General features: G+C 39.1%; 1 protein-coding gene across 7 annotated transcripts in view; it reads right to left on the bottom strand.

Annotated features, from left to right (window-relative positions):
- Positions 1-22,434, bottom strand: part of Wdr47 (WD repeat domain 47) — a 55,081-nt gene that overhangs the window by 6,821 nt on the left and 25,826 nt on the right. For 3 of the 7 annotated variants that reach the window (XM_028879357.2, XM_028879359.2, XM_028879355.2), the window contains exons 6-13: positions 19,194-19,320; positions 17,420-17,598; positions 13,117-13,374; positions 10,924-10,999; positions 7,875-8,032; positions 3,710-3,879; positions 2,406-2,576; positions 1,621-1,752 (exon numbers count right to left, since the gene is read on the bottom strand). In XM_028879357.2, coding sequence (XP_028735190.1) covers positions 1,621-1,752; positions 2,406-2,576; positions 3,710-3,879; positions 7,875-8,032; positions 10,924-10,999; positions 13,117-13,374; positions 17,420-17,598; positions 19,194-19,320 — 1,271 coding nt within the window. Of the gene's footprint in view, positions 1-1,620; positions 1,753-2,405; positions 2,583-3,709; positions 3,880-7,874; positions 8,033-10,923; positions 11,000-13,116; positions 13,375-17,419; positions 17,599-19,193; positions 19,321-22,434 lie in introns of all 7 variants that reach the window. The other 4 variants (XM_028879353.2, XM_028879356.2, XM_028879358.2 and 1 more) reach the window with 3 other exon arrangements.

The raw sequence follows: 22,434 nt of genomic DNA, 5'->3' as shown, positions 1-22,434 counted from the left end.
TCATCAAATAAGAAGTCAACCAAGAACTTTATAGAGGTGAACTACCCCATAGCGCAGTGGTTATTAACTTGTAGGTTGCATTCTCCACGGGGCCGCATATCAGATATCTTGCATATAAGATATTTACATTATGATTCATAACAGCAGCAAAATTACAGTATGAAGTAGCAACGGAATAATTTTATGGTTGGGGGTCACCACAACTTGAGGAACTAACTGTATTAAAGGGTCACAGCATTGGGAAGGCTGAGAACTGCTGCCAAAGAGTAAATGGACTTAACAGATATCTCAGAATACTCCTTTAACCAAAACAGCCCCACGAACCCATGGGAGACAAGAACACTGTTAGAAAAGGGACACATTGGTTCATAAAAAGGAGCTGGCACATGAACGTTCTTCAGGAAACGAGGTTTATTACAAGACAGGGCCTCAGGCCAGAACCTGGCCTTAAGGTCAGAAAGCATTAAAAAGAAGAGGTACAATGTATTAAAACAGCACAGCAGAGCCTCAGCAGAAAGAAGAGCCTTTCCTTTAAACCCTGGAGCTGGAAGGTTCAGTAAGAGAGAAACTAGGAGAGACAGGGAGAGGGGCTGGAGAGATGGTTCAGTGGTTAAGAGCACTCGATGCTCCTGCAGAAAGTGAGGGTTCGATTCCCAGCTCCCACGTGGTGACTTCATAACCTTCTGTAACTTCAGTTTCAGGGGATCCGACATCCTCTCCTGGCCTCCACAAACAATGTATGCACATGGTGCACAGACATCCAGGCAGGCCAAACACCCATGCACATAAAATGGAAATATGTTTTTAAAAAATAATTGTGTAAGATCTGGTGGGGTTCTTTAGAGCCTGTGCGATGGTCCAAATAGGTAATGGCACTTGCTGCCAAGCCTGATGACCTGGGGTCAATCTTCATGTCCAGATGGTAAAAGAACAGAATGACTCCCACACACTATCCATTGCCCTCCATGTGAACATATGCCCTCACGTAAGTAAGCTAATTAACTAAAAGGTGTTAAGTAGCTGCGATCTGGGCAGAGGGCATGCCTCAGCAGACAAAGTCACTGCAGCCAGGTCTGGGACTCAGGCCAGTCTCTGGAAGGAAGGAATGGTCTTCCACAGTTGTCTTCTGCCTCCACAATCGCAATGCACACTGCTGGGTGTATACACTCACATACAGTACATATGTAATCAACAAATCAATATATATTCTAAAATTGCCCTAAGAGGCCAATTTGGAACACAATATTTGATCTATATTGGTTTACAAATACGGTAACATATGAACGAATTCTAAAAGAATTGAAACTAATTGATAAAATACAAAGTCAGTCTCCCCCTCAACCCTCACCCCCTCACCCTACCCCGATATCCTTTCTTTTCCCTTCCTTTTTTTTTTTTTTTTTTTTTTGAGTCTCTTGAGCCCAGGCTGACCTGGTTTGTTCAGTACTAAGAATTAAACTCAGAGCGTCACACAGACTAGCCCAGCACTCTATCAGCTAAGCTACATTCCCAGCCCTGGTACTCTTTTTCACCTAAAGATGGGGGTAGGGAAGCAGACACTAGTGTAATTTATAAAGTTCCTTTCTCATAGAACTTCATTCACATCTATGGAAAACCTACCAGTTCCATGGAATGTTGTGCCAACCACACGAACACAGCTTGGTACTCGAAGATCCCAGAATCTAACAGTCTTATCCTGGGAACCAGATGCAATCATCCAGCCACTCCAGGTATAAAGTGCTAAAATATGCCCTATAAAAGACCATACACAGTTAATGCTGTGGGAAAGGGTCTTTCCACAACATGTCAAAAAGAGTTCTTCTCCTGACTGGTTAACCAAATATGTCCTATCATAGAGATTTTACATACTATCAAATAGATTAATTTTTTTAATTCATTAAAACATATCAAAACCACTCTGAACAAATTCAAACTTTCTTTGGTGATTCCATTAGTAGAATAAGTCATTTCTGTATTTCAAGACATAATAATTAGTACACACAAAAACTTGTCACTTGAAATAATGGCAACTTTTTCATGAAGACAATATAGGCAGTTATTCTGTGGAGTTAGATTACTAGCTTTGAATGAAATGGATATAGACTCCTATCTTAGATCTGTCACTTCCTGGCTTCCCCCTTTCTGCCCCACTGCCTTCATATATAAAGAGGGATAAAACTTCCTACATCATACAATGTCTGTGAAGATTAAAGTAAAAGAATTCTGTGATGAATAAATGGATAATGCCATTATTATTTCTCTGATATCCAAAACTCACAATGAAAGTTTTTGAAATAAAAATCTGTCTCTAAATGATCCATTATGAAGAGATCTACTCCACAATGAAAACAGCACACAGCACAGGTTGAGCAAAGGAAAGAGCACACAGAGCCATGACTACATACCAGTGTGTCCACTCAAAGCATGAAGACCCTGTCCTCTTTGACAGTCTGTTGTGTAAATGTTACAATCTCCTGCCCCGGCACTTATTAAAATAGCTCCACCACTCTCCGGGCCTTCCATAAATGCCAAATCTCGGATTGTCCCATCATGCATGCTAAATTCCAGATCTGGTCCTGAAACAGCAGTAAGAATTAAAAAAAAAAAATGCTGCTCAACTTCCTGTGTGAAGAGGATGCTAAGTGCCTGAGCACCAGCAAGGAGAATGGACTAGTTAACATTAGAGCAAAGCGTATTGACACGTCCATGGGAGAGCATCACAGTGAAACCCACTGTCTTGTATGCTAACCTAAAAAATTAATTAAAAAAACAGTGCAGTAGTAGGACTTATTTTTACGCCAGGCGGTGGTGGCGCACACCTTTAATCCCAGCACTCGGGAGGCAGAGGCAGGCAGATCTCTGTGAGTTCGAGGGCAGCCTGGGCTACAGAGCTAGCCCAGGACGGGCTCCAAAGCTACAGAGAAATCCTGTCTCGAAAAACAAAAAAGAAAAAAAAAGACTTATTTTTACTTAGGGATTGACATAACCAACTCATTTATTGAACACAAAACTAAAAGAAATTAAAATACGGATTCAGTTATTACTGTCCTTAAAACAGCTATAGAAAGTTCATCACCTCCCTGTCTTTATTTCAAACAAAAAGGACAGATAGACTCTAGAAAATATTAATTCAATTATGATAGTTATTTAAAAGGTTCTCTCTGTCTCTATTTCTGTCTCTGTCTCTTGTCTGTGTGTGTGTATGTGTATGCACACACATGTGCACAGTTATGCACACTCTTCAAGTAGTCTACCACTCAGCTACATCCCTAGTCCATAAAAATTATTTTCACTTTGATGTTTTTCTCAAATTCATATACCATTTGGCTATGTGTAAGACTTATTTAAAAGAATAATACCTCATTGGAGTGGAATAATCAGAACAAAAATAATAAGTTCCGGCCGGACGGTGGTGGCGTACGCCTTTAATCCCAGCACTTGGAAGGCAGAGGCAGGTGGATCTCTGTGAGTTCGAGACCAGCCTGGACTACAGAGTGAGTTCCAGGAAAGGCGCAAAGCTGCACAGAGAAACCCTGTCTTGAAAAACCAAAAAAAAAAAAAAAAAAAAAACAAATAATAATAATAATAATAATAATAATAAGTTCCTTAAGCTAATGTTCTGAGATGTCGTTAATGGCAACAGAAAGACACAGTGGGACAAACGTACAGGATACTGTCTACCAGCTACTGCTGCATCCTCGGGCCCTACCTGTTGCGTTACACGTCTCTGCATTGAAGGGCAGCACTTTCACATATTTGTCATTTGATCCGGTTGCTAATAACTGTCCACAAGGACTCCACGCCACACAATAAATGGATCCTTTATGATGCTTGTTTCGTTTAAATCGTACCACTGGCTGCTTAGGCACGTCATGTGCACTGAAAAGAAAAAGTACGTAAAGATATTTCCATTTCTTGATTTTTAAAATAAGTTTACAGAAATTCTCTATTATAAGGGAAGGAAGAGAAGACTATCCAGCAGCAAGGTTGGATTTCCTGGCTTCCTGAGAAAAAGTTACAAAGCCGAGATAGCTCTGAACTCAATAATCCTTCTGTCTCAGCCTCCAGAATGCTGATGCTAAATGTGAAAATCACCATATCCAATCGACAGATTATCAAATTTCTAAGATCATAAAAGAAAATAATATAAACCATACTTTAAACCAAACAGTAAAATGATAACTATTATATGAATCTCTCATTTCAGATCACATAATAAATAGGATATGTTTTTTAAATCTCCATTTACCTTTTTTCATAAATTTTTCTGAGGAAAAAATAAACAAAAGAAAGCTAATACAAACTAGGAAAGTGCAATAAGTATTTATTAACAAGTAATAAACAATGTGTCTGAGTTTAAGAAAAAATGAAAATGGATAAAAATAAAAAAACAAGATCTCTTCCCAGAATTTTAAAAATCTAGTTGCAGTAGATAATGTCATGACCACTATGTGTAAGTCATTATGGGAAAGTACAAAGTTTTGAGCCCTAAAAGAGAAGATTATTTTTTCCAACAAGGAAAGTCAGAGACCAGCTGCAGGGAAAGAAGCTGTGGATGGAGCGCTTGCTCAGGATGTGGCATGGGTCTCAAGCTCAGGGCCAGCCTCCAACAAAAACCAACCATCTCATTCCCTCCACACACACAAGTCTTTGGCTGTGTCACCATAACTACGATTTTCCACTCCCAATCTAAAATTTGGCTTTCTCCTTTTCAAATATTTCTATTTAGTAATATAAGGCTGGAGAGACAGTTCAAAGGTTATGAGTATTTGCTGCTCTTGGGGAGGACCTGGGTTCAGTTCCCAGCACCCATGTAACTACTCACAACTGTCTGTGACTGCAGTTCCAGAATCTGACGCCCTTTCGACCTCTGTGGGCACTGCATCATGTGTTGTACTTACAGACATACAAGAGCATGTATCCACTCTATTTACTCATACAATTGTGAATAAAATATTTTAATGCCCTTGGAGGCAAGAACAAGGTACTGAACCCCTTGACACTGGACTTAACAGATGGTTGTGAGTCACCTGATGTGAGTACCAGGAATTGAATGCTGGTCCTCTGAAAGAGTGTCAAGTGCTCTCAATCACTGAACTATCTCTACACCTCTTATCTAAGTCTTTAAATGCTTTCATGGGGCAAAAGTCAAAATTATTATTCAGATATAGAGACAATAAAAATATTATAAAAACTCCATCAATCCTATTCTGTTAGAGTTATAATAAGTCTTTAAATGTTCTTTAAAAATTGGTACTGTTGCCAGGCAGCAGTGGCACACACCTTTAATCCCAGCACTCAGGAGGCAGAGGCAGGTGGATCTCTGTGTTTGGGGCCAGCCTGGTCTACACACTGAGTTCTAGGACAGCCAGGACCACACAGAGAAACCTGTATTTGGAAAAAAAAAAAAATTAAGCTACTCAAAAACCTATTATAAGGGGAGATCATTGGCCTGGGGGTAACCTACTATTGCTGATTTGCTAAATATTCATGCTGTCAAACTGTCCTCTAAATATTTATATTTATACCCATAGATCTGTGCTGCTCTCAACCTTGGCAAAAGAAGCAAAAGCTTATTTTGGCAGTGGACAATAGTTGAGATAGAGATGAAAAACTGATCAAAGTGCTAAGAATCAGAGACTGCCAGTGCTCAGCTCTAACCGAGACAACTGTGTCAACCAGCAGACCACTGGGAAGGAAAGTGTGCTGTGAGACGCTGCCTTCTGCACGACATGGCCACTGCACTCATGGACCCACAGCAGCTGGAGTCCTATACTAGACCTGCAGATGCTTAAGCCATCAAAATCCCAGCAGCGGACCAGAGAGGGGATCATGGAACCCCACTGTTAGTTGAGAAGCTACCGGCAGTTAGCAGAGAGAGTCAGTTTTCTCTGACTGGTAGGTTACCCACACACCAGTGGATGGCCCCATACTTGTATGTATATGGAAAATACTAACTAGATTCAGTGTGTATTTAACTTAAAAAAAAAAAAAAAAAAAAAAAGAAGAAGTAGGGTAGTGATGGTGCACACCTTTAATCCCAGCACTCAGGAGACAGAGGCAGGTGGATCTCTGCGAGTTCGAGGCCAGCCTGGTCCAGGAGTGTATGAAGTTGAGAGGGGGGTGTATGTAGGTTTGGCAGGGGGGGGGGATATCTAGCAGGAGCTGAAGGGGAGGAGTGGATATGACCAAAGTACATTATATACATGTATGAAATTCCCAGATAGTAAGTATTACATTAAAAACTCGCTTTAAAAATCCAAAACAAGCCAGGTTGGTGGCGCACAACTTTAATTCCAGCACTCGGGAGGCAGAGTCAGGTGGATCTCTGTGAGTTCGAGGCCAGCCTGGTCTACAGAGTGAGATCCAGGACAGTCACCAAAGCTACACAGAGAAACTCTATCTCAAGAAACAAAAAAAATAAAATAAAATAAAAAATAAAAAATCCAAAACAATATACCTCATAGTGCTTGTAATAATTAAAACTTATAGCTTTAGAGCTGAGAGATGGCTCAGTGGTTAAGAGCACTGACTGCTCTTCCAGAGGACCTGGGTTCAATTCCCAGCAACCAAATGGCGGCTCACAACGACCTGTAATGAGATCTGGCGCCCTCTTCTGGCCTGCAGGGACACGTGCAGACACTGTGTACATAATAAATAAATGAATCTTGAAAAAAAAACTTTTAAAGCTTTATATAGCTTCTTTGGATATCTTTCTTTTGATATGAAAACTAATTTTTCCTAGATAGGCTCATACTCTCAGAGTTTTCTCATTTGAGTCAACAGCATATAATATGAAAAGCCACTGTTCTAAAAGCTTGTGTGTCTTCTAGAATATTAATATAGTTTTATTTCCCTCACCACAAAAATCTGCCACACATCTCATAATCTTTATAAAGCTCATTTTTTATTTTATGTGTATGAATGTTTTGACTGCATGTGTGTGTGTGCCTTATATCTGTGTCTGGTGTCCGAGGATATTGGTTCTCCTGGAGTTACAGATGGTTGTGAGCCAACATGTGGGTCCTGGTACTCACTCAACCCAGGTCCTCGCTCGGGAAGAGAAGCCAGTGCTCCTAACCGTTAAGCCATCTCCTCGCCCTATAATGCTAGTTTAGTCATAGCAGGCATTTTAACAAAAACAACACCTTATCAAAAAGTTCCAATCTAGATTCCTGTGAAGTTACATCTAAAACAAAAACTATTTTTCTGCAGTGTTGGGGACTGAACCCAGTCCAGTGCCTTGTACATCATAGGCAAATTCTATACTACCACAAAGCTATAAATAATGTATATTAGCATTCTCATGACATATCTTTTAGAATATATACCTGGTTTTCAAATCCTATAATTTGCTAAAACAAGAGGGTAAAAATCATTGTTAGGTTAACCAAATGAAAATTTAATTTTTGTAGGTTTAAAATGGCCAAATGTCAGCAATTACTATGGTTTAATTACTATATCTAAACTCCTCTGAAACTATAGAAAAAGGTATGGTGTCAGGTGCCTGCAAGGGAGAAAGAGGCAGAAGGATCTGGAGCTCAAGGCCAACCCAGGCTACAAGTGAAATGCTGCTTCATAGAAAAAAATATATCTATGTTCTCAATCTGCAATGAGCTATAACCTAGTTTTTGTTTTGCATCATTAAATGGAACGTAAGGACTCTGCAGATAAAAAAATATGTCATGGAAATAAGACTTACTGATGCAAAATGGAATAATCAAAAATATTTTATGGAGAAGTGAATAAATTAATAATGATGGATGTATTTCTTGGAAGAACTGAAACATTAGTTAACAACAAATATGAAAAGTTAACCAACACAGCTACTAAAAACCTAGGCAAGTAGAACAATGCAAAGCAGCTATTCTTACCTTGGATCAATTTTTTCAGGATAGGCACATACTCTCAGAGTTTTTGAATTCGAACCAACTGCATACAAACCGCCACTTGGATGAAAAGCCACTGCTCTAACAGCTTGTGTGTCTTCTAGAGTATTAATACAAACGAACTGCTTTTTTGACTTGTCATCCTATGGAAAGAATGAACATGAGAGTCATTATGTGGAAAAAACAAGCTTGAGTCACCTTCATCCACTTCAAATTCATTTCAACCCTATTATTCTGGTTTGATCATAGTAAGTGCCAGTAAGCTTTTAAGTGACAAACCAAATTAATCAAGTTTCTCATTTTTGCTAACCATTACTAAACCAAAGTCAGACAAACTAAAACAAAATATAGGGTCTGAAGAGATAGCTCAGCAGTTAAGAGCACTTGTTACTCTTATAGAGGAGCCAGGTTCAGTTCCCAGCACCCACATGGAAGCAGTTCAGCATCATGCATTAACTCTAGTTCAAGGGGAACTGATGACCTCTTCTGATCTCTCAGGTACCAGGCATGTATGTAACATACTTACATACATGCAGATACACAAAGTGCTGCCTTGAAAGAAAGAATTATATATATTCTCAATGTGTAATGAGTCTTAAGTTTTTGTCTTACATCATTTAACTGGAAAATAAAAATTTTACAGATAAAATATGTCACAGCATTAAGATTGTATTGAATGCAAAACACTCATAAACTAACAAATAAAATCTTTAAAAATTAAAAAAAAAAGAGCCTAGAGAGCTAACTCAGTAGGTAAGAGCACTGGCTGCTTTTACAGAGGACCTGGGTTCAATTCCCATCAACCACATGGTGACTCAGCCATGTATAACTCCAGTTCCAGGGAAACTGATACCCTCTACTGGCTTCTGAGGGAACCTGGCATACACATAGTGCACAGATATACATGCACACAAAATACCCATGCACATAAATAAACACTAAAATTAAGACGAATTATAACATTAGAAAACATATTCCCATATTAAGCTCTCTTTAACTGTCAAAGGGGAAACTCACATATAGGGTTCTAGTTAAAAACAACAGAGCATCATTTGTTTGCCAACAGGAATTCATGAGCTGCTGGTTGAGAGGCTGAGGCAGGAGAAGTAGTTCTAGACCAGAGCTGGCAACACAATCAGATTACTCTCAGGAAGAAAAGAAGAAATATAAAAGGCTATTATTAATTCAACCCACTTACAGTTAACAACAGAAGCTTACTATTATCTCTGGCAATTAATATTTCAGCATTTCAAACTGAAATTGTAGAAAGGCCTTTTAAAACTGTGGAAATGATTTTAATCAAAATATATGAAATTAGTGTTTATTTAAAGTGTCAGTCTCTGTGCACAGCACTCTCCAGAGAGGCGAGTTGAAGCAGTTCTATACAGAGATGTCCATAGCTCCTGATGTTTTGACCTCCAAAACAGGACTGCTACTTTGAGCAGGACTGACTGGACTGGGAACAGTGATCTCCAGGCGGCATGGTTGACAGCCTTAACATAATCTTGTCTTTGGGAAATACCAATGTCAAGTACACAAAAACACAAATCACTTTGGCTGCAGTCACAGCCTGTGGACTCAAGAACACAATGACCAGTGAAGGGACTTTCCCTCTTACTACCAAAGCTTTCAGGATTCACACAATGCACCCTCCTTAGGGAAGCAAGGCAAAACGAACGCACACATATTTTTCTTATCTAACTGAATTCTGTTATTCATCTGGAGTTTAGTCCATGCACAGGAAATGGACATGTATATGAGTACCACAGGGGAGATCTCAAGAGAAAAAGGAGAGGGATGGCTGACTAACACACTTCTGAACATTAATATTAGGAGTTTCTTTATAGCAGAAGTAACAGAAGTTGATTTTATTTGTGCCACAATGTGTTTTCAATTTTTTTAAAGTGCAGCACTATGAATAATAGGAGACTTGATATAAAAATACAGATGCTGGCTTTTCATGATAGCAAAGAAACTGGAAACACTGGTATTGTGCATTTCTTTGTACAAGGAACAAATATTTCTGAGTACTTATCATGAAAATGGTAGACACTATTCATTTGTTTCATGTTTGACCCCTACAGGCATCTGAAAAAAAATATCTTTATTTATGAGGTTAAATTCTAAGCTAAGAAAAAAAAAAGATAGAATAGTAAGAAAAGGATACCTGATTCTAAAGCACAAAACGTATTGAGATGAAAGGCCCAGCAGAAATACCAATAATATCTGAACAAAGCCATCATAAAGTTCAGAAAGCAGCATAGTCTCAGTGAGAAAATTCAAGGTCACCACCAGGCCATTAATATGAATACTTACAAAATGTGTTTTCATTTTTAAATTAACTATGTGTGTGGGAGTGCACATAAACACATGGAGGTCAAAGACACCTTCTGGGAGTCAGTTCTGTTTGCACCATGTGGGTCCTGGGGACTGAACTCAGCTTTCAGGCTTGGTGATAAGCACTGTCCCACTGAGACAGCCAGCCCTGTGGATCTCCAAATGCGGTTTCTTCTTCTTTTCTTCTTCTCCTCCTCCTCCTCCTTCTTTTCTCCTTCTTCTTTTTTTTTTTGGCTTTTCAAGACAGGGTTTCTCTGTGTACCCTGGCTGTCATGGAACTCGTTTTTGTAGACCAGGCTGGCTTCAAACTCACAGAGATCCGCCTGCCTCTGCCTCCCAAGTGCTGGGATTAAAGGCGTGCGCCACTGCTGCCCAGCTCCAAATGTGTTTTCTAAGGCAAACTCTCCATGTAGTTCAATGAGATCTATCCCACTACTTCGAGGTAAATAATGACCATTTTTATAGTTTTCTTTGAATTAAGAATCTTTTTTGGCAAGGCATGATGGCACACACCTTTAATTCCAGCACTTGGGAGGCAAAGGCAGGCGGATTTCTGTGGGTTGGAGGCCAGCCTGGTCTACAGAGCAATTTCCAGGTTTCCAATTTCCACAGAGCTACACAGAGAGATCCTGTCTCAGGAAAAAAAAAAATCTTTGCAACATGTACACACAGAGAAAGAAACTTCTCCAAACATTACCTCTTCCCCTTTTGATCTTGACAGACTTCCTGAAGAATCTCCAAGAGATGGCTTACTGACAGAATGTTCTGATGAGCTGTGGGAACAGAAGTTCAATAAAGTTCACTCTGAAATTCAACACAGAAACTAAGTTAACTTAACCTTTCAATCTTTATTTTTTATTTATTTGTTTGTTTGTTTATTTATTTATTTTGAGCAAATGATCTTCAGTGACGCTATTCAAAGCTACTATATGGGGACATCAGGAGCTCTGGGTTTGGTGACACCAAGGAGAGTTGTAGGGAGAAGGTGAGATGTCATTCTGGAAAGAAGGTCAAATCCCTACACCATAAAGTGAAGGGTGGAGAACCTCTCCTCTGCTTGCCCCACAGTCCTTCTGCAATGCTTAATTCTACCCCAAGCACAAGTAGAGATTGCTCTTTAGGAAAACCATCTGGTCTTGGAGAAAAAAATAAGAAAATGAAAAATAACCAAAACTGACAGTTATCTCTTCCTAGAACAGCATTTCCAACTAATCCCTGTTTTGTAAGGCCAAAGACAGATAAATCATGCAGTTCTTTTCTGAGAAGCTGAAGGAAACCCTCAGGAATTACAGACAGAGGCTTCCATCGAAGAAGCCCTCCTCATGAAAGTTAAGAGACTGAAGCAGCTGAGCAAAGAGAAATGCTTCAATGAACAAAGCCCCAGGACTAAAATCATAATTACACTCTTTACAGACAAGAGGACTTCATTTCAGAAAAAAAAAAAATGCAGTGCTTCTTTAAAGTAAATTTGTAGAGACTGAGAATTCTGGTTAAACATCACAGCAGGGAAAAACATCACTAGGAAATGGAGAGGAGGAAATTACTAAGCACCTTTCCTAACTTCCTGAATCTTAAGTTCCCAGTAAGGCCCAGGGGGATTCAACAGAATAAAATTAGAGAACGTCTGGGAAGAAAGGGATCTAAAAATCCAGAGTGGAGAAAGCAACAGGCCTTACACCAAGGATCGAGAGTGAAAAGGACATCGGACTCCTTCCTAGGAGCATTGAAGCTGGAAGGTCATATCACAGGCTCAGAAATGGTTACCATCTCGAATTCTACACCAACACTTTCAAATACCGTAAACATGAGCAGATATGCATGGTCAGAGAAATTTTACCTCTAACATATATCCCTTTTCAAAGAACTATACGAGATCCTTCAAACAGGGGATCTAACACAGGAAGATAAGGAGGAAAGTCCCAGGATTCTCTACACCTGTTCTTTTAAATAATGACTTAAAGCCAGTAAATACAAGCAAGAATGATCCCGGAGCCATGTCCCAGAGAGAAAAGAGACAACAAATTATTGGGTGCTTTTTACCCTAATGAAACAGTTTTGTTTCTTACATTTATTTATGGTGTGTGCACGAGTGTGTGCAATTTTGTGCATGTGCGCATGCATGGGTGTGTGCATGCTTCATGAATGTGGAAGTCAGGGTGTTAACTTGCTGTCTTCTCAGATCTCAGATCCTCTGAATAAAGCATAACTTTAAGATTTAATTCCTGTCTCTACCCATGGACAGCCTGGGATCCAATAGCCCAGTTACAAAAGGAGAATATGACATTAATTACAAGGCTAATTTTTACAAGTACTCAAGTGTCAAAAGGAAGTTATACATTTCTAAATTAACCTACCTGAGAAGTGTTTTATGGTAATGCAAGAAAATGCCCCTTGACTATTCTCATTGCATAAATTAACACTTGTTTACTAGTGATAGGAAGATAAAAATGCTCTAATTGGTGAAAACATAAATATGCAAAGTCTTTAGCTGCTATAATTTTTTTCACAGTTACCAAAATTGCCTTTCTGTAATCACACTAACATGTTGTAAAAACACCCTCTTGTACCCAAAAAGTCTGTGAGATTATCTGTTTAAAAAATGTCAAAGACAACGGGTAAAAATCAAGATAAAGCTTGAAACTATAGACTCTCTCAGTAACATGGTTTATAAAAAACAGAACCATCTTGGTGCTGTCGAGGAAGCAAAAGGAAAACAGAGGGGAAAAGAGACTATAGAGAGATTAAAAGATAAAGAAGGCAGATTAGAGAGAAATCGGGAGCTAGGATGCGCTCAGCTTTGGGGGTGGGGGGAGCTCCAGAGAAGCTAAAGCTTATGTTCCTAACACTAGAGTAGAAGTTCATATTTCAGGTTTCACAGTCAAGCACTTACTTCTGGCTTCCACAAGGTGATTCTTCAAGAAACGGGATGTGATTTGTTGATCCTGGATGACGAGGAGTGCTTGTGTGAATATTTGAAGTATCGTGTATTAACCGCTGGCTGGCATCTTGGGGTGGTGTACTAAAACTAGTCACAGAAGAACTACTTGATCCATTGGTTTTGTTCCCAGTGCACTGCTGGTTGAGCACTGGCACCTCATTACCAAGACTATCCATTCCAATGTTTAGTTCACCAAGCTTTTGAATAGATCTATAAGAATAACAACACAAATAGTTTAAAATAAAAATGTAGTATAAAATATTCCTAATATATCCAAGGCTAAAAGCTTGAAAAGACAAACACATGCACATATATAATCTAGGGGAAATTTTATTTTAAATATGATCTCTATCAATTTAAGATATAACCAAGATACTAAAAAAGATAATCCAATGCCTTTAATCCCAGCACTCAGGAGACAGAGGCAGGAGGATCTCTGAGTTTGAGGCCAGCCTGGTCTACAGAGTGAGTTTCAGGACAGCCAGCTACACAGAGAAACCAGGTCTTGAAAAACCAAAAAAAAAAAAAAAAAGGTGATCCACATTTTCTCACAGACAGCATCACATTGTAAAGGAGACAAGCCTGGTGGTAGAATGTGTGCTCGGCACATGTGATGCCCTGGATTTAAAAAAAGGAAACAGCTTCTCTTTCAAATATTGTCAATAATAATATTACAGTACCAAATTTTCCTCTAATAAAATAAGCCATTTTCATTTCACTTATCTCTAGTAATATCCTGTCAACAATGACATGAAAGGTTAGAGCAGATCACGAATGTCTAGTGGTGCCTCTATCACTCAGATCTGCATTCATTCACTCGTCCTGTAACTAGCGTCTGCCAGACTCTGACTGGGGCACGGGAGAGATAAACTCAGTACTACTCTCTCCAGCAGCCCCCCATCTGCATGGCCTGACTCCTGGGGACTCAGGCTTATGAAAGGTACGAAGAGGAGGGTACCAGGCTCTCTCAGATCTGGGAAGCCTTGGTGGCATATATCTGTAATCCCATCACAAGGGATGTTAATGTAGCCTGACCTACATAGTGACAACCTCAAAAAAGCTTAGGTCTAGAACTGACCCATGATCACCCTTTCAGCCAAGAGTCACTATGAGAGAAGACTAGCACCGTAGGTATGATTATTGATTATATTATATTATTATATATTATATGATTATAGGTGTGGTAGTTCACTGTGCTTTCTCATTTCCCTTTACTAACCATATACACGTGTTTGGTTTTTGAAGGAGTCTTCTATTAAAAGCAGGCATATACACACAAATGTCTATAATCATCCCAGTACTTGTAACGCTAGGCTAACCTGAATTACACAGAGAGACATCATCAACTCAAAAAACAAAACAAAAATATAATAATAACAAAAATCAGAAAAAAATTCAATATTTATTAAATATTTATTAGGTACAAATTTAATTAGGCAGAATTTCCCAGACTATGTTTTTGTGAAACATTAATCCTGTGATATGCTCCCCTCAAAAAAGACCTAAGTAAATATGGACATTAAGTGTAAAAGAGACTTCAAAATGCTCACATTAGTCTGCCTGTCACTTTGGGGGCTTTCTTTCTTTCTTTTTTTTAGAGTCAGGGTCTCATTTTATAGTCCAGTCTCTTTAGAGTAGAATGAAGGCAGGACAGACTATGCCTATAAGAAGTGTCAAATCAGTGATGCCAATTATAATACTGATCAAACAATCAAGAGTAAAAAATTATGGGGCAGCACTATTAAGAGAATGACAAAAAAAATTGATGTAGAAATCATTTGCAAAAACATAGGGTAAGCACACACAATTATAGACTTGACTATCCTATGGACTTAAAAATTAATCAACTAATGTGGGGGGTGCGTGTGCCACAGCTTGCTTGTAGAGGTCAGAGGACAGCTTGTGGAGCTGGTTCTCTCTTCCCACCATGTGGATCTTGGGGACTGAAGTGAGGTCATCGGATATGGCAGTGGGGGCTTTGGCCCTTCTGGGCCATCTCACTGGTCCTATGTCCTATGGAATTCTCATACTCAGACGTAAATGTAATTTTAAGCTCCAATTACCAAAGAAATTGAAAACCATTGTTGAACAACAAATATACTCTACCCAGACCTGGTGGTTCAAGCCCATGATTCCAGTAGTTAGAAGACAGACAACAGACTGCTGTTCACTTAATGCTAGCCTGGTCTACATGGCAAGGTCTAGGCCAGCCAGGGTTACAGGCTAGACCCTGTCTCAAAAAAACTAAAACCACAAAAAAGCAAACACTAACAACAAAATATAAATATGCTCCAAACTGAAACTACACTACTTTATTTCTATTTTTTATTGTGTTTAAAGGATAATACTCTTGAATAGTCTATTTCTAAGGCAGCACATCTCTCAATCACTATTGGGGATCACAAACCCTTTTTGGTACTTTATCTTCTTCTTATTCATTGCAAAGTATCTTCTCTGGAAAGCCAAATAGCAACTATGAAGAAGATTTCCTAAACCAGCAAGTGTCAATTCATCAGATTAGGAAAATTCTGACAAGCAATAGTTTGATTCAAGATGGTAAGAAAACACTCCCCAGGGCTAGAGAGTTGGCTCAGTAGTTAAGAGAACTGACTGTTCTTCCAGAGGACCCAGGTTCAATTCCTGGCACCCATGTAACAACTCAACTATTTAAACTCCAGCTCTAAGGGATCCTACGCCCTCTTCTGACCTGCCTGTTCACCAGGCATGCATGCAGTACATATACATGTGCATGTGGCAAAACATTCATATACATAAAATAAAATAAAAATAAATGTTCAAAAAACAAACAAACAAATAAGAAAGTACTCCCCAGTGTGAATATTCAGAGGCCTACTTAGATTGTCAGATCATCATCATAAACATTTCCTGTGTGAAGATTTGATGACAGGATCAGTTTCAGGGTCAAATGCTATATACACCACTCAGAGTGTCAAGCACATCTTACTTCAAACACTGATGAACATGAAGAACTGAGAGTCATCACTGTAGCTGCCTAACCATAATTATGATAGCTAAAGCACATTTCCTACATGCCAGAACTGGTCTAAGTACATATGCAGATGTATTGGGTATATACATGCAATCCTCCAACAATCTCTGCTCATCTAAATACATATATTTTGGTTTCTTGATTTTTAAAAACTCACATAGGCATACACATTCAATCACTAAAGACAATATAGTTAATAGTTTAAGAAGAAATTTTAAGAAGGAATCATTTTAATATACTGAATCCAAAAGAATCTACAGATTGCTTTTTTTTTTTTTTTCTTCTTCAGATAGTCTTATTTTGTTGGCCAGGCTGTTCCAACCTTAACTCAAATGAGTATCCCACCTTGGCCTCTCAAACAGCTAGAACTATAAATACATGTCACAATGCCTGGCTGAATCTGAAGGTTTAAAACTAATAACCAACTATTACAACCACAGTATCGTGCTCACAGCATGCCAGGTACTGCTCTAAGCACATAAACAGATTAACTCATTTACTCTGGGCCCCTGGGGAAAGTGGATGAGCAGACAGAAACTACTAAGTATGGACTGGAGAGATGGCCAGCAGTTAAGAGCACTGACTGCTCTTCCAGAGGGTCTGGGTTCAATTCCCAGCACACACATGGTGGCTCACAACTATCTGTAGCTCTCGTTCCAGGGATCCGATGACTTCCTCTGGCCTCTGTGAGCACCAGGCATACACAGAGACAAAACACTAGTAAACATAAAACATTAAAGTTTAAAAACAAAAGAAACAAAGTAACTTCTACATCCTCATCTACCTTGGGTAAAATGGGATTCACCTAACCTACAAGCTCCTAGGCCGTGGGCTGAACCACCACACTGCAGCTGTAGTTACTTGAGGAAGACAAAACTAGATTTTGTAACTGAAAGACATTATGTAATTCCATATTACATGAAACATTTTTAAAATCTTGAAAATTTCAAACTACATATAAAGTAGCAGTTACTGCATGTTTTTTAAATATTTATTTTATGGGTTTGTCTGCATGTACACATGTGCACCACGTGTGTATTTGGTGTCCACACAGGCCAGAAGAAGAGTTAAAGTTGGTGGGGAGCCTTCTGAGTCCCCATGTGGGTGCTGGGAACTGAAGCTGGGTCTTCTGAAAGCAGCAGCATGTGCTCTTCATTGTGAGCCATCTCTGCAGCCCCAGCAGTTCCTGCAGGTTTAAATGGCTCTGAATGAATCTCTTGTTTACAGTGAGACCTATCAACAGACCTATTAAGGAACTGTTCGGTGAGATTCTGCTGCTGCTCAGGACCGTCCTCTTGGTTCACGCCTCCTTCCAGTAACATCTGCTGGTATATCTGCCGCTGTTGCTCCTTCTGTTCTAAATGCTGCTGATAGCGTAATCTCTGCCTATAATATTCTTGAAACTGTTCAGTGGAATCTCGAAGCTTAAAAATATTAGAAAAACGATACATATGAACAGATCATTACTGAATTATGTTTTTACAATATCACCTATAAATGCTAAAAAAGAATTACAACTACAACAGTTTAAAAATTACATTGCTCTGGCCGGATGGTGGTGGCGCACAACTTTAATCCCAGCACTCGGGAGGCAGAGACAGAGGCAGAAGCAGGTGGATCTCTGTGAGTTCGATGCCAGCCTGGGCTACTAAGTGAGTTCCAGGAAAGGTGCAAAGCTACACAGAGAAACCCTGTCTCAAAAAAAACAAATAAAAAAATTACATTTCTCTTTGAAAAATAACATAGCATCTATGTCTTAACAGTCACAGATTATTGGCTCCTTCACTCTGTAACAACCGATTGAAATGACTGATTACTGTGTGTTCCTGACTAGCCCAAAGTAAACATGCAAACTAATAGTTATAACAAGCACATAGTCCGAGAATATGCATGTAGATAATGATAAATTTAATATTACTTAAATTAAATGTCCTTAAAGACTGTATTACTATTTAGTAAAAATATTATTAACCTTATCAAATGTATTTAATACTAAGCATGCAATAGGTTTCTATAGACAAAAACATGTACTTGCCTAAAAATTAGGTTCCAAATGTTCTTTCGTGAGTAAAAACTGGTTTTAAATTCAGCAATCTCAATATTTCCCATTCACCCTCCTAAACAATTGTGTAGGGGCTGGAGAGATGGGCAAATGTTTAAAGATGCCCACCATCCAAGTCTGACAACTTGAGTTTGATTCTGGACAGAACTAACTCCCACAAAATTCTCCTCTGACTTACACACATGCACCGTGGCATAAGCGCGCACACGCACGCGTGCACACACACCAATAATTAATTTAAAGCGTGCACACACACCAATAATTAATTTAAAAAAAAAATTAAAGAAAAAGAAAAACCACATTTAACGCCTCTTCTAAATGGAACAGTACATAAATCTATATTCTATGTCATAATACAACTTCCTATCAGAAACACATAAAAATGGAACCTTAGATTTAGATAAAAGTATTGCTCTATATTATACATTTTAAATTTCTTATCCATTAAATACAATAAATAAAATAGAGAATATATGCCTTAAAATGAAAAGTAGCCACAAGTAATATAAATTCAATTATTTGAGTCATGAAATATGTGGCATTTTAGATTTTTTTTTTTTTTTTTTTTTTTTTTTTTTTTTGGTTTTTCGAGACAGGGTTTCTCTGTGTAGCTTTGCGCCTTTCCTGGAGCTCACTTGGTAGCCCAGGCTGGCCTCGAACTCACAGAGATTCGCCTGCCTCTCTCTGCCTCCCGAGTGCTGGGATTAAAGGCGTGCGCCACCAACGCCCGGCCTGCATTTTAGATTTTTAATAAAGTCCTCTACCTATGAAATACATGATAACAACTAAACACACTATAAATTCTTTGGGGAGAAGCCAGAAAATGAGCTGATAATCAGAATATCTAAAATCTTTGTACTACTCCCAAATACAAGTCTTTTACATTTTATAGAAGAAATCCTATTAGCTCTTACAGATTGAGTAACTGTGAGGCACATTACATTTGGCAAATATTACCTCGTTTTTCTCTTGTTTAGCCGGTACTGGATTCTGTGCTCCATTGGCAGGCTCTTTTTCCAAACCAGAACCCTGGCACGTGGGCTCACTGTTGACAGGCTGCTGGGCCTCAACCGGTGTATCACTTCTTCCAAGAGAATAGAAAAAGCAGGGACAGGGTGAAAAATGCATTTTAGAGGAACTTTTCTTGCATTAAAAAGAGAGTATTCATAACTACATAGAATGCTTTCAAAATGTAGAACATGTTTAGAGAGGAGGTGTTTGTTTTTGAGACAGGGTCTTGCTGTGTGGTCTCAAACCTCTGAGCTCAAGAGATCCTCAGTTTCCCACATACCACATCTGCAGGTGTGTACTGTCATGATCCTCAGCTCTCACATTCCACATCTGCAGGTGTGTACTGTCATGGTCCTCAGCTCTCACATTCCACATCTGCAGGTGTGTACTGTCATGGTCCTCAGCTCTCACATTCCACATCTGCAGGTGTGTACTGTCATGGTCCTCAGCTCTCACATACCACAGCTGCAGGTGTGTACTGTCATGGTCCTCAGCTCTCACATTCCACAGCTGCAGGTGTGTACTGTCATGATCCTCAGCTCTCACATTCCACATCTGCAGGTGTGTACTGTCATGATCCTCAGCTCTCACATTCCACATCTGCAGGTGTGTACTGTCATGATCCTCAGCTCTCACATTCCACATCTGCAGGTGTGTACTGTCATGGTCCTCAGCTCTCACATTCCACAGCTGCAGGTGTGTACCGTTATGCCCAGACAGAACAAACATTTACATGGGAAGCAGTGTCTCTAACCTAACATCAGTAGTATGTGTTTTCAGGAATTCATTTTCATTCTTCATGTCCCAGATTCATCTACAAACTAGATAGGCTTGAGGATATTATACCTATATTTTCTTCATAAAATATGAATTGTAATTTTGTTATTCAAATATTGTTTTTCCCTCTCACATGTTTCTTTAGAGTTTTAAGACTTTAGAATTTTTTTTTTTTTTCCCTGAGACAGGGTTTCTCTATGTAACAGCCCTGGCTGTCCTGGAACTCGATTTGTAGACCAGGCTGGCCTCAAACTCACAGAGATTTACCTGCCCCTGCCTCCTGAGTGCTGGGATTAAAAGGTGTGCACTACCACTGCCTGGCTAAGACTTAAGATTTTATTAAGAGATTTTCTTTATTTACACTGAACATAAAAGCAAAACAGACCTTTCCACTTTAAAAAAATTACTTGAGTCTTCTTTTCTTTTTTTTCTTTTTCTCTTTTTTTCTTTTTGGTTTTTCAAGACAGGGTTTCTCTGCATAAAAGCCCTAGCTGTCCTGACTAGCTCTGTAGATCAGGCTGGCCTCAAACTAACAGAGATCAGTGCTGGGATTAAAGGCGAGTTCTACCAACACCTGGCTATTTAAGATTCTTATTTATTTATTTATTTATTGAGTCAAGGTTTCTCTATACAGCCCTGACTGTCCTGGAACTAGCTGTATAGACCAGGATGGCCTCAAACTCAGAGATCTGCCTGCCTCTGCCTCCTGAGGGATTTAAGGCACACGCCATCATGCCTAGCCTATCTTTCCACTTTTTTAATAAATGATCTTTTTAAAGGCATCATTTGAGGATTTTATTTCAGGTTGTTCCTAATATTCTTTTAAAACACTAACAATTTCTGCTTTTCATAAATATCAAAAATGTTAATAGTGACCCAGGTGTGGTGATGCACACCTCTAATCCCAGTACTTAGGAGGCAGAGGCAGGTTGGTCTCTTTGAGTTTGAAGCCAGCCTGCTCTACACAGTGAGTTCCAGGCCAGCCAAAGTTACATACCTTGTCTCAAAAGAAAAAAGAAAAGAAGAGAGGGCGGGGGAAGAGGAAAGAGGGAAGAGAGAAAAGAGAAGAGAGAGAGAGAAATGTCATCTGAAGACAATGAATACCAGACACACAGATTTGCCTACTGCTAGAAAACACCATGGAAACAACTATGGAAGTTAAATGACCTTTCTCTTTCAATAACTGGATTATACAGTACTGACCTCTCTAGGCAGAGTATATAAGATATGTCAAAACACAGCTGTAGGGGTCAGGAAGGCAACACTGGACAGCCACTGTTGTAAAGGCACCTTTACTTAGGAGCTTGTCCTGACTACCTAAGCAAGTGTGCATGTGGAAGAGAGTTCATAACCAGACTTCTATAAATTACTAACAACTATGATAAGTGCCCACATACAGAGAACTATGGTTAAAAACAAACAAACAAACAAAAAGCATGGTATCAGCACAAAACCAGACACAGACAAACAGATATAAATCAGAGGACCAGAAATAAACCCACATATGTTGGAGCATAGACGGCCTTTTTACCAAATGGCACAGGGGAAACTGGATTTCCACATGTCGATGAATGAAACCAAATCCATGTATCTCGTGCTACACAAAGATCAATTCAAAGTGGATCAAAGCCCTTACAATCCGAAACCTCTCAAGGAAAACGATGTACACAGAAGCAAAGACTTTCTGAAAGGACTCTAACCACACAGAAAAGAATCATAAGAACTAGAAAAAAAGATTATTGGAAAAAAGAAATCAAAAGGCGTCTGCAGAGCATACGGATGGGAAAAAGTTCTGCCAACTATACATTAAACAAGGAAATAATATCTAGACTATAGAAGGAGCTGCAAAAATTAAACACTAAAGAGAAAGCTTCATCAAATCAATAAATGAGCTAATGACTCAACAGGTAATTCTCAAAACAAGAAATACAAATAACAAGTAGTATACGAAGTATTCAATGTTCTTAGTCATCAGGGAAATGAAAATTAAAGCTGCCTTGAGTTTCCACCTCACCTCCAGTTAGAATGGCTATCATCAAGAAAACAAACAATGACAAAGCTGGCACGGATGTGGGAAAAGAACCCACAATTCACTGTTGGTGAGGACGTGAACTTGGGCAGCCGCTGTGGGAATCAAGATGGACGTTTCTCAAAAACCTGAAAACAGAACTACCAGGTAACCCAGCCATCTTAGTCATACTACTCTCATGAGTATGTGCCCAAAGGTTCCAAGTCAGCATGTGACAGAGACATTTGCACAGCCATGTTCCCACACAACTGCATAGTTCACAACAGTGAGGAAATGGAACAAACCTGGATGACTTCCAACAAGTGAGTGGATAAAGAAAATGTACGACATACACACATTGGGGTGTTTTATGGCCATTTTACTTATTCCTTTACATTATGT

Source organism: Peromyscus leucopus, chromosome 6, assembly GCF_004664715.2.
Source record: "Peromyscus leucopus breed LL Stock chromosome 6, UCI_PerLeu_2.1, whole genome shotgun sequence".
Lineage (NCBI taxonomy): Eukaryota > Metazoa > Chordata > Mammalia > Rodentia > Cricetidae > Peromyscus > Peromyscus leucopus.
Note: the sequence above shows the minus strand (reverse complement) of the source record. Positions and strands in the feature narration are given on the sequence as shown.